General features: G+C 41.6%; 1 protein-coding gene across 3 annotated transcripts in view; it reads right to left on the bottom strand.

Annotated features, from left to right (window-relative positions):
- The window catches only part of SNAP47 (synaptosome associated protein 47), a 69,399-nt gene that overhangs the window by 13,791 nt on the left and 39,153 nt on the right, over positions 1-16,455 (bottom strand). For 2 of the 3 annotated variants that reach the window (XM_019661410.1, XM_019661409.1), the window contains exons 3-4: positions 7,502-7,995; positions 1,054-1,175 (exon numbers count right to left, since the gene is read on the bottom strand). In XM_019661410.1, coding sequence (XP_019516955.1) covers positions 1,054-1,175; positions 7,502-7,995 — 616 coding nt within the window. The remainder of the gene's footprint in view (positions 1-1,053; positions 1,176-7,501; positions 7,996-16,455) is intronic. The other variant, XM_019661411.1, reaches the window with a different exon arrangement.

Here is a 16,455-nt window from a genome sequence, read left to right on the forward strand (position 1 = left end):
TACAGGGCACAGGGGCAGAGTGCATGCTGCTCACTCCTGGGGAAACCAAGCCAAGAAGATGTAAACAGCAAAATCTCGATTTCAACTAATAAACTGCAAAGGGAAAATGGAAGATAACAAAGGGAAGCCATACACCAAGGCACTACACCAAGTGCAGTGCCTCGGGCTCCTGAGCTCCAGTTCCACCGTGCGCTTCCAGGCGAGGCGGGGGCCGAGCAGAATTGAGCAACGACCTGCTGGATGTCTGACCTGCTGGATGTCTGACGACAGCAGGGAGTTACTTTTTACTTTTTTAAGGTGAGTATGGTATGATACTAGTTTTTAAAAGCGGTTCTTATCTTTTAAAGCTACATACTGAAATATGAATGAAATAATGTCTATGTACTTGCTTTAAAATTATTAAAAAAGAAAAGAGAAAAAAGCCATTGTATTGTCCAAAAATAACATAGGAAGACAAGTTAAAAGTATTTCTACGAAATATTGTTTAAATTTCAACTTCCTGGACACAAAGTGGCAAGCCTCCTCAGAATCCAATTGAGCACTTGAGAGAGATATGACAGAGCAATTGACCTCAACTGGACGCACACATGTGGAGCACACACATGTACACACATGTATACTACTCACAGCACACACAACACATATGTACACACATGCCCACACACTCAGGACAGGCACAGCACATGTCCACAGATTCACAGCACATGTACACACAGCATACACACGTACAGACTCACAGCACACACGTACATAGCCCACATGTGTGTATGGATGTATGCGCACACACAGATCACGTGTGCACACAGACACACACATACAATGGGTAGAAGCACGGGAAGGCTGTGCATGTCTGTGTGCACAAAGCACAAGGACTCGGGATGGGCACTGCCTTTCTCTACCTTCTCCCGCTGCAGGGAGCAGAGCAAACCCGGAGGGTGGCAGTAACTTCCTGTGGGTGAGGGCCAAGCACAGGCAGGGAGAGTTGTCTCCAGGCAGGAAAGAGAAGGGAGTCACCTGCAGGGAGGATAAAGCCCCTGAACAAACGCATGTTACCTGTCTCAATTCCTGGGTGTCCCTCTCGGAAATGAGTGGCTTGCTCGTCTGCAGCTGAAGCAGCCTGCCTTCCTGGCTCCCTGAGGGCTCTTGGTGCCTGGCACAGTCCATTAGCCTGGATGCTGGAATGAAAGTCAAACAGCAATGACATCTTCCAGAAGATGCACCACGCAAGTGCACTTTACAAAGACCGTCCTCGCTCTGGGTTGACAAAGTGGCCTCACAAACATCCCTCGGTCTGCAGGTCTGCAGCCTCTGTGCATGCTGGTCCTTCCCCCGATCCACTGCTAAGCTGAGCGGCTGTGGGGCCTGCCCAAGCCTCACCGCCACCCCAGTCCAGGGCGGCTTCCTAACCCCACACTGATCTGAGTGCAACACTGCAAATACCTAGGGTCTGCTTCTATGATCCACTCTCAGAAGAAAGGCCCCCATCTAGGAGTGGTCGTTTTCTTTTTGAGAAAAGTCTATAGGTTTGGAGTTTCACACAAAAACTTGTTGTGTGAAACAAGTTTGTTGAACCCTCATGAACCCCACAGGATGCTGTGGGTCTGGGGAACACAAGGAATGGCCAGCTGGCTGGCCAAGCAAAGGTGACTGTGAAGCCACGACGTGGGGTGAGTCTGAGAGGCGTGGGGCCAGGCACTGCTCAGCAGGGGGTTTCTGCCGGGACAGCACCTGTGCCTGGGCAATCTCCCCAATGAGCAGAAGGGCAGCCTGGATACAGGCCGTGCTCATCAGGGGGCTCACAGTCCCTCCCATGGCGGGCCACCTGTTCTTTATTTAAAGAGCTGGCTCTACCTGTACCCTGGCACTGCAGGGCCCAGATAAGGGTGTTGATGAGTCTGCTGCCGGCTCTTCTCCATCACATAGACCACCTCAGGTATGCAGCACATTTATTTATTAGGAGGCTGGTGAGGAGAGCAGACAGCAAAAAACACACTGGTCTGGGAACCAGCACCAGCTCCTCTGAGCAGGCTTCTCTGCTCTAGCAGAAGGCGAGGGGTGGTGGTGGGGGGGGGCGCTGTGGGCTGACAGGTGACCCCCACATCCTTCTCAGGACCCTAGCGGTGGTGAGCAGAGCCACCTTTTGTCAGAGCCACCTGGAGCCAGTTGATAAGTGCCCAGTCAGGAAAGGAGAAGAGAAGGAAATCTGCTGTGGGAAGTTCTCACTGGGCCTGACAGGCTGGAGCCCAGCTGGTCCCTCTGCCTCCCGGACACGCGGACTGTGCAAGGCGGGAGAGTCCAGCCACCCCGAACACACACACACTAACATCCCCTCTATTCTGTGTCTTAAAGTAACTCTTACAAATTAACACTCCCGGAGAGTGCCTGGCCTTGGCCAGGATACATGCTGGCTGGGATGAGGACAGAAAGCAGGTTTCTAGGGGTCCTGAGGGGAAAAGGCCCTGCCTGGGCCAGATGAAGTAAGCTCAGGAACCAGTCAGCGGTGCAAGTCTGCTGAAGGCAAGACCCGTCCCCCAGGTCCATCTCTAACTGCGGCACCCTGAGAGGCACCCTACAGAGCAGCTGTACCTTCACTGCATTGTAGTCAGGAGGTCGCACAGGACAAAACATTTCCCGCACCCCATGAACTCAGATTGCTGTTTGATTCCATTCTTTCCGAAAAAGTTGGTTGCAACCCACTAATTTCACAACGTGTGTTCTAGACTTGTTAAAGCCCCACCTACTCCAACATCCTGGGGCTTGTTAATGAGCACAGAACTTTCCACAGCACGCAGTTCAGTGCCTCTCGGTCCGTGTCGCCCACTGGGATGTTACGTAATGAAAAGCCTTTTTCTAAAGTCAGTGAACTGTGGAGCACCATCAGAGCTGGGCCGGAAGCTATCACAGCAGAACACAGGGCGTGTCCCACCAGTTATTATTAGCCTAAGGGAGAGGCCCGCTGAGACCATGACGTGAAAGCAGTTATCCGTGCTGATGCAATAGTAGAGCACTTTGCCTATGTGAACAGCGGTTCCCTGGCCTAAGGGCTGAGGAAACACATCACTCAGCCTGCATCCTTCCTCAGTCTGCTCCCCAATCCCACGGGCTCCTGTTCCTACTCCCCGGCACCCCATCCCCAGCACGTTGGCTCCTGTCCCAGGCACACTGGTCTGCGCCCATCTGCCCCGCGTCATGCAGAGGGATGTACCCCAGCACCAGACTTGGAGAATGTCCTCCACTCAGCCTTTCCATCAGCAATAATCCTGGTATCATTCCATTTGCATAACTTTGCCATGAACTTGCCTGATACTGCACTGCTGTTTATTTTTTCAGCATCTCTCAAACTGGGGTCTTCCTGACTAGCTCCTGAGAGCACCGTCCTGTCCACGCCCACTGGTGCCCAGCACTGTGCTCAGGTGTCCATTTCAACATCTAGGGCTATACGAGTATTACAGAGACAGACATACTATTTCTGAACCTTTAACCAAAGGGTATTACTTAAACAACCAGAAAGCCAAAACGGAGGATACTTCTTTCCGGAAAACACTAAGTCGGGGTGTTTTTCACATGGAGCTATGGGTTCAGCGGGATCCTGCTGAGCACAGGGCTTTGGCCACCCCCAGTGCTCTGTGTTGAGACACAGTTGCTGACTCAGTTACCTCAATGCTTTGAAATATCTTTTGAGAAAAATTAACTTGGTTCCGTATAAGATGGTTTTTGTCTCTAAAGTCATTAATTATTTCAGTTAACCAAAATAAGCACACATTGTTCAAGCTACAAGGGAATTTACAGATGATTTCACTTTCCATTGAGGGGGACCTGGCTAGGCTGTTGGGGAGGCACCAGCGGGCAAGCATGAGACAAGATTCCCATGAGGTGAGTGAATGGGTGACAGAGGCCTCTTAAATTGGGTGGTCAGGGAAGGACTCTCTCCAAAGGTGACAGGCAGCAAACAACAAAGACAAAAATCAGTACCAAAACCCATAGCAGTGCCAGACTCGTTCCCTGCTCTGATGAAGAGACAAGTTCTGGGGGCTTCTTCCCACATGGGTCACCCCAGGGACCATGAGATAACCTGGGAATATGCTACAAAGCCTGATCACTGCTCCTAAAAACTTCAAGGCCACCAGAACAAGGAGAGTCTGAGCAACTATCACAGTCAACAAGGGCCCAAGGAGACGTGACACTGAATTTTAATGTTGGATCCCGGAACAGTAAAATATAAGGAAATATGGATAAAAATCTGGATAAAATATGAACTTAGGAGAAAACTAATGTATCCATGTAGGTTTGCTAGTTATGACAATAAACGACACTAACGTCAGGTGGTGTGGGAGACATGGGAACTCTGAACGATCCTTACTTTTTCTGCAAGCCTGAAACTATTCTAAAATTCGCAAGATTAAAAAAAAAATGCTATTCATAAAAACAGTAATTTGCAGGTGCTCTTCCCTAAGGGGGAACCTTCCCATCTGTGATTCCCAGTCCCATGAGATGCTTCTCCTCCCTAGTCCTCACCCATCCACACTACACATTACAACAGAGGTCTCTGGAAAGTTCTAGATACTCAGGGCACACACTGCTCCTCTGTTACTAGACTGCCACCTTCTGGCCACACATTTTACCCAAATACCTCAGCAAGGAGAGTAATCCATGTCTGAGATGTCATTCTTAGTTCCCACCTCCATCGTTCTGTAGTTTCCAATGTGGAAGTAAAGGCAGAGGTGTTGGCAGACATGACACAGGGGTGACAGGCTCTCGTTGCTGGGCTTGCACAGGACACTAAGAAGTTCTTAGCAAGTAACAGACCATCTTGCTTACTAAACTCAGCATGCTGGCTTTTTCCAAACTCATCACTCCTTGTCACCTGAGCCTCTCCAAACCTACAGCTGTAAAATGCACCCGACAAGTGAGGCAGGGTGGCCTCCTGAAGGGAGGATGGCACTTCTTGCTCGGTGCAGATTCAGACACCCTAGAGGCTAAAGTTAGTACCGAGATGAAAACCCATCTGTCACCCTGGACATGGCTCAGCTCTTTCCACATACATATGATCCAAAACTGTGACAGGCGAGGCCACAGCTATTCAATTCAAACCTAATCTAGGTGTTGTCAGAAAGGTATCTGTAGCTGTGGACGGAGAAGGCCCACAATGGCCGACTGAGGTAAGGGAGACAGTCCTAGTAATGTGGTGGGCCTGGCTCCATCAGTTGAGAGGCTTTAAAAGCAGATCTGTGGCTTTGCAAAAAAGGAGGAGGAGGATGATGGCCGGCCTATGCCCAAGAGATCCAGCTGCCCTCCTGACGGCCGCCCTGCACAGCTCCAGCTCACCTAGTTTCCCGCAATCTGCGGTCTGACCACGGCCGCACGGGCCCTACAGTCGCCTCCTACTCTTCTCCAGCCCTGTCTGCCACTGGGATGCTGGGGGTCCCAGCCGAGCATCCCACCTTCCACAGGGCCCCTGACAGCAGGCCCAGTAAGCTTGTGCAGTGTGACCTCTGTGCCACATGTGGCACGCCCACATCTGCCATCTCATTCATTTTACTTTGTGCCACGTTCTCGCTTGGAAACCACCATGTCTAACAACCCATGAACATGTTGGAGCTATGTGGGAAGAAGGGTTGTAGGTTTTATTTAGTTTTGTTTTCAGAACTGGGCACATGCCTTGGCACTGCAGGGTTCTCGGTCAGCCCTGTTGGAACCAGTGGCTGCCAGCGCTCTGTGTCTACTCCCTCCGGCCAGGGGATCCTCTCTCACAGCTGAGGCCCCTCCCAGGGGAAAATGCAGTGAGGTGACTCAGTTGAAACTTGGGGTATCAGAGCAGCTGCCCAGTTGGGCTTGCACGTGGCCTTGCCTCCGGTCAGGGTATCACATTGGCTGGGCCAGCCCACCCTTCTTATCCCTTTTCTGGGCCAGCTTCTGAGTCCTGCCTTGAGTGAGGGGCCAAAGAAAAACTGAAAATGCCAAAAAAGTAAGTTTTTAAATTAAGTTTTACATTGACATTTCTAACATTTTGGATCTTATGAGACCAGATTTATTATCAAGTGTATTTCTTTTTGAAACTTGAAGTCAACTAGAGTAACATCAACATAGCCATGTGTTAGGGAAACAGGTTATACATTGGAACTAAAATCAATCACTTAAGAGAAAAAAGAAAAGGAACTGGAATGGTAACAAACATCTCTTACTTTAACAGACATCAAGAAATCAAAGTTAATAAGGAAAGACTATTGTCAAAAAAAACACATTAAATATAGAAGTAACATCACCTGTAATTCTAGTATTAGAATATATCAGAATATTTTATGATTTTGGGATTTCTTAAGCAGGGCTCAAAAACAAGCTTAAGGGGAAAAATGGTGAATCTGACACGGCAAAATTAATGATTCCTGTAATGGAAGCTGACAGTCTGGGAAAGTACTAGTGGCTTCTAACGTCAATAAGGAATGAACATCTAGAATACACAATGAACTCCTACAAATCAGAAAATGAACAAACAAAAAAGCAAAACCAGAACAGGCAATCCATAGAGCAAAACCTGTGGGGCCAAAATGCAAATAAAAAGCACCAGATGCTCTATCTCATAATCAATGAAAGAAATTAAAATAAAATACCACTGAGATGCCACAGGACACCTGTCAGAATGGCAAAACCGAGAAGTCAGATAACACCAAGGTATCCCGTGCTTGGGAAAAGGCTGAGACCCGAGAACCTCACAATGTGTGGACATGTGACATATCCGCACATCCTGCTACCCACACTCGACCCCATGGCCACGCCCAGCTATACCCTCCACATCCCAAGGAGACCTTCAAGAGGACACTGCAGCCTCACTGCCAGGCTTCACAATACCTTATGGATGCAACACAAGCCACAAAAACTATTTCATAGATTGAGATATCTAAACGCACATCTGGAATGTGGACTGGGAAGACCTCCATGAAACGTCAAGGGAAACAAATGAAGCTGAGTGGGAATGGAAACCCACCAGACCAGTTGGGGATGGTGCCAGTTAAGACCCTGAAGTGCTGGTTCTCAAGGGTGAAAACACCAGGGGCCGGCCGAGTGGCTCAGTTGGTTAAGAGCTCGCTCAAGAGTGCGAGCTTTGAGCAACAGCGGTTCGATTACCAGCCCGAGTTGAGTTGCCACTGAGCTGCCGCTGAGCTACCAACAGGTGGCAGGATGGCTCAGCTTAAAAAAAAAAAAAAAAAAAGAGTGAAAACACCTACCTCAGACCTTCCCTTCGTTCTGAAAGTCACCAAAACCTTTTCTGACCTATTTGAAAATCTACATAGCTCTCGTGCGTGTGATAAACCTGAGTGATTTGAGTCACAGAAGGCAAGTACTAAGGAAAACAGTCTGAAATTATTTACAAACAAGTGGGCAGCTGATAGTGAGTAGAAACCAGCAGCTGTCCACGTACTGCACCATGTTAAGTGTATGCCACAGGCAAGCTGAGTTTGGGGTTTCAGCAGTCTGTGCATAGGCTGTTTTGATAGTCACTCACCTGCATGCCTGACTGAGTAGCCCTCCTCTTCTGGGGAAGAGGCTCTAGTGCTTCTGAGCATCAAGTCATCTTCTAACAACTCAATCTTCTTGCTGAACTGCATTTCCAAAATGGGGATAACCTCTGGCATCTTGGCAGAAATCAAACGAAAAGCTATGTCTGGCTTCCCAGTGAACCGCTGGCGGATGCTGACCTCGTAATGTGTGTGAACCTTAATGTCATCCACATCTTCTTTTTCAAATCTGTGTATGAGCGAAGAACTGGAGTCATGGATTTCTAACCCAGAAACAAAGACGGTGAGCATTCCAGGTTTAACATGTGAGTCTGTTCTTTGGAAAATAACAGCAGGAACTCTGATTACGACCCCTTCTTTTCCAAGAGCTTTGGAACTAGCCACTGAGGAGTCTCCCCTGGGCTTTGTGTCTGATGGCATCTTCCAAAGCTTGGAGCTAAAGGGCGGCCACCAAGAAGGAGATTCCAGTTCTGTCAACAACCTAAAAGAGCAAACAAAACACCAAAAACTGGGTCAATCAATAGTGATTACTGTTTTTTTCTTTTTTTTTTGCAAACTGCTTTAATCTTTATAAAGCACTTTACTGTTTTACAGTTTTCCATAAGCACGCCATGAAGCAGAAAGCAGGGTTTATTATTCCCAAGTTAAGAAAAGAAACCTGAGGCCATGAGAAGTAGGGCATTTGCCTCCAGACACAAAGCTAATCAGTGGTGGACACAGAAAGACAAAAACACATATCTTCTGACTAGAATGTTACTCTTGCCACACTTGACCCTGGGTCATTCTGACTCAAAATAAATCCTGATCTTTATCTCTAGAGAACTAACAGAACTTTGGACAGTAATCTGTACTAATACAGTAATAGGACATGTAGCTACTGGACATGTATATAATACAATGAGAAACTGAATTTTAAACTTAATTTTAATGTGGCTAGTGGCTACCATACCTGACAGCACAATTCTAAAGTAACCACGAATAATACCAACAAATATATCAAAAAAGTCAATAGGAGGGAAAAAATAGAAGCAGGAAAGGAAAGGCAAAGGAATAAAGATAAAGAAATAATATAAACAGAAAACAAATAAGATGGTAGAACTAAACGTAACCATATTAGAGTCTTACTAAATGAAAATGAACTGAATTCTCTAATTAAAAGGCAGATTGTTAGCCGGGGTAAAGAAACAAGACTCAGCTATATCTTGTTTACAAGAGACACTGTGAAATATAAGAACACAGATACATCAAAAGCAAAGGGATTGGAAAAAAGACATATGCCAAAAGTAAAGGAGTGTTACCAGGGATAAAGATGGACCGTGCATAATAATAAGAGGGTCAACCCAACAGAAAGACTTAATGGTACTAAATATGTATGCATCTAATAACAGAGCTTCAAAATTCATTAAGCAAAAACTGATAAAACCAAAAAGAGAAATAGATCAGTTGTAGATTTCAACAAATTTCTCTCTATGATTGATACAGCAAGAAGACAAAAATAACTGGTAAGAATATAGAAATTTTGAACAATGCTATTTAACCAACTCAACCTGATTGATACTTATAGCAACAGCATCCAACTGCTAAATGCACACTCTTTTTCAAGGACATTCAGAACATTAAAAAAAGGAGTATAACAAGCCTCAATAAATTTCAAGTACTGAAATCATACAAAGCATGTCCTCTGTCTCCAAAGAAATAAAACTAGAAATCAATAACAAAAAGTTAACTAGAAAATCCTCAAATATTTGGAAATTAAACACAATTCTAAATAAAGGAAATTAGACAATATGTGAAGTGAATAAATGATATACAAAAAATGGTGAAATGCAAATAGAACAGTCATGAAAGGGAAATTTATTGCTCTCAATACATATATTTGAAAAGTTTTTAGAAAGTCTTAAAATCAGTGATCTAAGCTTCTATCTCAAAAAGTTATAAATTAAACCCAAAGTAAGTAGAAGAAAGGAAAAGCAGAAATCAATGAAATTGAAAACAGAAAATACGTAAAATATTAACAAAGCCAAAAGTTGGTTCTTTGAAGTAATAAAAAAATTAAACCCCTAGCAAGAAATCACCAAGAAATAAAGAAAATGCAAATTACCAATACAAGGAATAAAAAATCCTTAGATCCTTCAGACCTTGAAAGGTTTATAGAGGATATTATACTCAGCTTTACACCAATAAATCAGGCAACTTATATGAAATAGACAAAACACTTGAAAAACCCAACATTCTGAAACTGAGGCAAGAAAAAGTTTAAGAGTATGGATAGCCTTACAAAGAAACTGAAAAGATCTTGCCGCATAAAAAAACTATGGCCCAGGTGGCTTCACTGATGAATTCTGCCAAACATATAAGGCAGAAAAAATTAACAACTGTACACCAACACTTTCAAATAATAGAGCCAAGAGTGAATGCTTGTCCCATTCAATTCACAAAGCCACCCTAACTCCTATTCCAAAACCCGATAAGGACATTACAAGAAAACAAGAACACAGCAATATCCCTTAGTAAAACAGATGCACAAATACACATGAAAATATTAGCACAGCAAATCTAACAATATATAGAAAATACTATATCATGATTAAGAGGTATTAATCCCAGGAGATTGAGGTTGGTTTAACATTTGAAAATTAATCAATGTATCTCACCGGCAGAAAAACAGAAGGAAAACTGTATAAGCATCACAAAAGATGCAGAAAAAGAATCTGACAAAATTCAACATTCACTCATGTTAAAACTTCTAGCAAGCTAGAAATAGAAGGAAATTTCCTCCATCTGATAAGGACGTTTATAAAAAATTTACAAGTAACAGCATGGCTAATGTTGAAAAAGTCAGTGTTTTCCCTCTAAGACCAGAAACAAAGTAACAAAAAACATGGGCAGATTTCTAAACTCTGAATTTTGAAAGCATTCCCGAAGTCACACACAGATCTAATGGCAAAGGGCAGAACCTTATCAGCACGGATTGTTTAAGCATAACCTCTGACTAACCAATGGCTGACCACTAAGCTATACTGATGCAGGGACAACCCACAGGAGCCAAGCCTAGCTTAAAAATTAAAACATTAAAAACGAAAATAAAAAGGCTGAGCAGACAACAAATGTTGCACACTATAGTGGAAATATACTCCGCCAAATTAGTTTGGGCAAGTTACTAAAATGAACAAAAACAACAACCAACAGCACCACCCTGTGGTGAGGCATGAGATCAGAATCCAGAACCGCAACAATACATTTTTTAAAATGCCAAGTTTTCTAACAAAAAAGTATGAGGTACGCAAGGAAACCAAAATGTGACCCATACACAGCAGGGAAAAACCAATCAAGAGAATCCATTATTCTGAGAGCATTCAGATGTTGGATTTAACAGATAAAGTTTCAAAGAAGTTATTATAAATGTTCAAAGAATTAAAGGAAAGAAACCAGGTTGAAAGGGTTAAAGGAAAGCATGGTGATGATGAGTCATCAAACAGAGACTCAATAGAGAGATAGAAATTATATAAAAAAGAATTAAATGGAAATCCTCAAATTAAAAAGTTACAATAACCCAACAAAGTCCAGGACCAGATGGCTTTACCGGTGAATTCTACCAAAAAAAGAAGAATACATACCAATCATTATTAAAATATACCAAAAACTAGAAGAGGACAGAGCACCTTCAAACACATTTTACGAGGCCAAAGACACTACAAGAAAAGAAATTGTTAGGTCAGTATCCAAAATGAACATAAATTGCAAAAGCCTCAACAAAATGTTAGCAAACCAAATTCAACAATACACTAAAGGGATCATACACCAAGACCAAGTGGGATTTATCCCAGGATGCAAGGATAGTTTGACATCCCCAAACCAATCAATGTGATACACCATATTAACAAAATGAAGGATAAAAATCATATGATCATCTCAGTAGATGCAGAAAAATATTTGACAAAATTCAACATACATTCATGACAAATTCTCAACAAAGTGGGAATAGACAGAACATAACTCAACATAATAAAGGCCATATACTCATATGACAAACTCACAGTTAAAACAGCATACATAACAGTGAAAAGCTGAAAGCTTTCCCTCTAAGATCAGGAACAAGACAAGGATGTCCACTCTCACCACTGTATTCAATATAATATTGAAGTCCTAGCTACAGGAATCAGATAAGAAAAAGAAATAAAAGACATCCGAATCGGAAAGGAAGAAGTAAAACTGTCTCTATTTGCAGATGACATGACATATATAGAACTCTAAAGACTTCACCAAAAAACTTAGAATAAACGATTTCAGTCATGTTGCAGGATACAAGATTAATACACAAAAATCAGTTGTTTCTATACACTAATAATGAACTAACAGGAAAACAATCCCATTTACAATTGCATCAAAAAGTATAAAGTACCTAGGAATAAATTTAACCAAGGAGGGTGAAAGACCTGTACACTGAAAACTATAAGACAGTGATGAAAGAAATTGAAGACACAAATAAATGGAGAGATATCACAAGCTCATGGATTGAAAGAATACAACAGTTCCCTCTTATCCACAGATTTGCTTACTGCGGTTTGTTACCCATGTGGTCAACTCCAATCAGAAAATATTAAATGGAAAATTCCAGAAATAAACATTTCATAAGTTTTAAATTGTGTGCTGTTCTGAGTAGTGTCATGACACCTAAAGCCGTCCTACTCTGTCCCACCTGGGACATGAATCATCCCTTTATCTAACGTATCCACACTGTATACACTACCTGCTTGCCAGTCACGCAGCAGTCTAGATGATCAGATCGACTGTCATGGTATTGCAGTGTTTGAGTTCAAGTAACTCTTATTTTACCTAAAAATGGCATCAAAAGCACAAGAGAAGTCATGTTGGCAATTTGAAAATGCCAAAGTGAAGCTGTAAAGTACTCCCTTTAAGTAAAAACATGAAAGTTTTCCACTTAATAAGAAAAAAAATTGTATGCTGAGGTTGCTAAGAACTACAGTAAGAACGAACCTTATTGATAAAGCTGTGAAAAAGAAAAAAAAACTTTATTCTAGTTTGCTGTCCCACCTCAAACTGCAAAAGTTACGACCACAGTGTGTGATGAATGCTTAGTTAAGATGGAAAAGGCATTAAATTTGTGGGTGGAAGACATGAATAGAAAACATGTTCCGACTGAAGGCAACGTGCTATGCCAGAAAGCCCTGAGCCTCAGTGAAGACTTCAGCAAGAGACTCCATGAAATGAGTGAAACCCAGCCGTTTACTACTGCAAGTAAGGGATGGTTACACAGATTCAGGAATAGGTTTGGACTGAAAATATAAAAATAACTGAAGAGGTTGCGTTGGCCAATGAAGAAGCTGCTGCCATACTGCCAGCAGAGTTAAAAAATTGATTTTTTTGGATGGTATCCTTAGAAAGGATACCATCCAAAGCAGGTCTTCTACTGCAATGAAATCAAGTTCTTTGGGAAGAAGATACCCAACAGAACCTACATTCATAAAAATGAAAAGGAGGCACCAGCATGGAAGGACAGGTTAACTCTAGTACTATGTGGCAACACTGCATGACATATGATAAAGCCTGGCATAGTGTACAATGCAAAGAACTCATATGCTCTGAAAAACAGAAACAAAATTTATCTCCCTGTGTTCTGGCAACATAATGAGAAAGCATGGTAACAGCCATCTTGTCTATGGAATGGTTCCACCAATGCATCATAGGCATCATAGGAGTACAGTACAGTAAGATATCCTGAGAGAGAGACCACATTCACATAAGTTTTATGACAGTATATTGCTATAATTGTTCAATTTTATTAGTAGTTATTGTTGTTAATCTCTTATGGTGCCTACTTTATAAATTAGACTTTATCATATATATGTATGCATAGGAAAAAAACAATACAAATATGGTTCAGTACTACTTATAGTTTTGGGCATCCACTGTGGGACTTGAAACATATTCCCCATGGATAGGGGAACTACTGTATTGTTTAAAATGTCCATACTAGACAAAGCAATCTACAGATTCAATGCAATCCTTATCAAAATTCCAATGGCATTTTTCCAGTAATAAAACAATCCTAAAATTTGTCTGGAACCACAAAAGACCCCAATAGCCAAATGAGAAAGAAAGAACAAAGATGGAGGCATCACACTTCCTAAGTTCAAACCATATTACAAAGCTATAGTAATCAAAATAGTACAGTATTGGTATAAAAACAAACATACACATTGATCAGTGGAACAGAACAGGAAGCCCAGAAATAAACCCACACCCATATGGTCAACTGATTTATGACAAAGGAGCTAGAATATACAATGGGGAAAAGACAGTCTCTTCAATAAATGGCACTGGGAAAACTGGACAGACACAAGCATAAATAAATAAAATGAAACTAGACCACTTTCTTACATCACACACAAAAATCAAGTCAAAATGGATTAAAGTGTAATTCATTTTGAGTGTAAAACCTAAAATCAGAAAACTCCTAGAAAAGAACACAGGGGGCAATAAGCCCCTAGACACTGATCTTGGCAACGATTTTTTGGATTTGACAACAAAAGCAAAAATGAAAAAGTGGGACTGTATCCAATTAAGAAGCTTCTGTACTGCAAAAGAAACCATCAACAAAATGTAAGGGCAACCTATAGAACAGGAGAAAATATCTGTAAATCATATAACTTATAAGGAGTTAATATCCAAAATATATAAAAAAGTCAAATAATTCAGTAGGAAAAAAAACCCAATCTGATTAAACAAGAAGAGGATCTGAATAGATATTTTTAAAAGGAGATATACAGATACCCAACAGGCACATGAAAAGTTGCTCAACATCACTAATCATCTGGGAAATGCAAATCAAAACCACAGTGAGATATTACCTGACACCTGTTAGAATGGTTATCAGAAAGGCAAGAAATAACAAGTGTTGGCAAGGATGTGTAGAAAAGGGAACCCCAGTGCACTGTCGGTAGGAATGTAAATTGGTACAGCCACTATGGAAAACAGTATGGAGGCGCCTCAAAAAACTGAACTACCATATAATGCAGCAATTCCACTTTCAGTTATATATCTGAAGAAAACAAAATAACTATCTCAAAAAGATATCTACAGCCCCATGTTCAGAGCAGCATTATTTACAATAGCCAAGACACAGAAATAACCTAAGTGTTGATCAATGAATGAATGGATAAAGAAATGTGCTATATATGGATACAGATATGTAGATACTATTCAGCCATAAAAAAGGGAAATCCCTCCATTTGAGACAACGTGGATGGACTCTAAGGGCATTAAGTGAAACAAGTCAAACATTGTATGATCTCTTATGTGGAATCTAAAACAACAAAATTGAGCTCACATACAGAGAACAAATTGGTGGTTGCCAGAAGCAGAGATTTGGGCGACGAGTGAAATGGGTGAAGATAGTCAAAAGATACAAAACTTATAGCTACAGGACAAATAAGTCTGGGGCTGTAATGTACAGCATGTGAGTATAGTTAACAATACTGTGTTATATAGTAGCTGAAAGTTGCTAAGAGAATAAATCTTAAAAGCTATCATCATACATATACACAAAAAAACCATGTGATGGATGTTAACTAAATTTTATGTGGTGATCATTTCACAATATATACATACATATTATTTTATTGTGACCTAAACTAATACAATATTATATGTCAATTATATCTCAATTTTAAAAGTACAATAACTGAAATAAGATCTTCACTGGGGAGGTTCAATAGATTTTAAATGACAGACGAAAGAATCAGTGGTTGAAGACAGAGCAATAGAAATCAAATAATCTGAAGATCAGGGAAAAGAATGAATAAAAATGAAGAGCTCCTCAGGGACCTGACAGATACCAAAGAACACACCACCAACATACACATAACATGTCTGACAGGGACAGGAGAGAAAGAAAGGGTCATAAAAATTACTTGAAGAAATAAAGTCTAAAAATCCCAAATCTGATGAAAAAACAATAACCTATGCACCCAAGAGGCTAAACAAACACCATGCAAGTGAAACAGAAAAATATACACATCTAGATACATCTTAGTCAAACTTCTGAAAGCCAAAGAAAGAGACAAATTTTTGAAAGCAGCAACAGAAAAAATGATTTATCACGAACAAAGGAACCATAAAAATATTAACAACTGACCTCTATCAGAAATAATGGAGACCAGAAGTCAGTGGGTTGACAGATGCAAAGTTCTGAAAGAAGTAAAACTGCCAGTGGAGAATTCTACATCCAGGAAAAATACCCTTCAGAAAATAAGGCAAAATAAAGACATTCCCAAGCAAACAAATTCACTGCTAGCAGGCCTGCCTCCTGCAAAAAAACAAAACCAAACCAAACTAAACAAACAAAATGTAAAGAAAATTCTTTGGCTGAAAGGAAATCACACCCCTAAAAAGGAAATTCAAATCCACACAAAGAAACAAAAAGCAATGGTAAAGGGAATTGTGTAGGTAATGAGACAATATAAATATTTTTGTTTACTTTTCCTAACTGATTTAAAAGACAACCCCATAAAACACTACTTTAAAAATTATACTGTAGAGTTAATAACATATAAAATATATATGCTATATGGTAGCACAAGTGAGGGTTAGGAGAATGACAATAGATAGTAACTCCACAGGCAGAAATGACATATAATGAAAACAGTTAAGTATGTAGAGTAGGATAAAATATTCTCTCTCTATTTTTCTTTCTTCTCCTCTTTAAAAGGTACAAAGTTGTGGGGCCGGCCGAGTGGCACGATGGTTAAGAACTGGCTTGGGATGCCAGAAGGCCCCAGTTAGGATCCCACATATGAGGGCCAGTGACACTGCCCTCCAAAGCTAAGATGCTGAACAACAGCTCAACCTGGAGCTGGGCTGCCGTGAGTCGCCAGCGATGGCGTAGGCTGCAGCCCCTGCTGCAGTGGGTTGCCATGGG

Source organism: Hipposideros armiger, unplaced genomic scaffold (genome assembly GCF_001890085.2).
Source record: "Hipposideros armiger isolate ML-2016 unplaced genomic scaffold, ASM189008v1 scaffold_347, whole genome shotgun sequence".
NCBI classification, from domain to species: domain Eukaryota; kingdom Metazoa; phylum Chordata; class Mammalia; order Chiroptera; family Hipposideridae; genus Hipposideros; species Hipposideros armiger.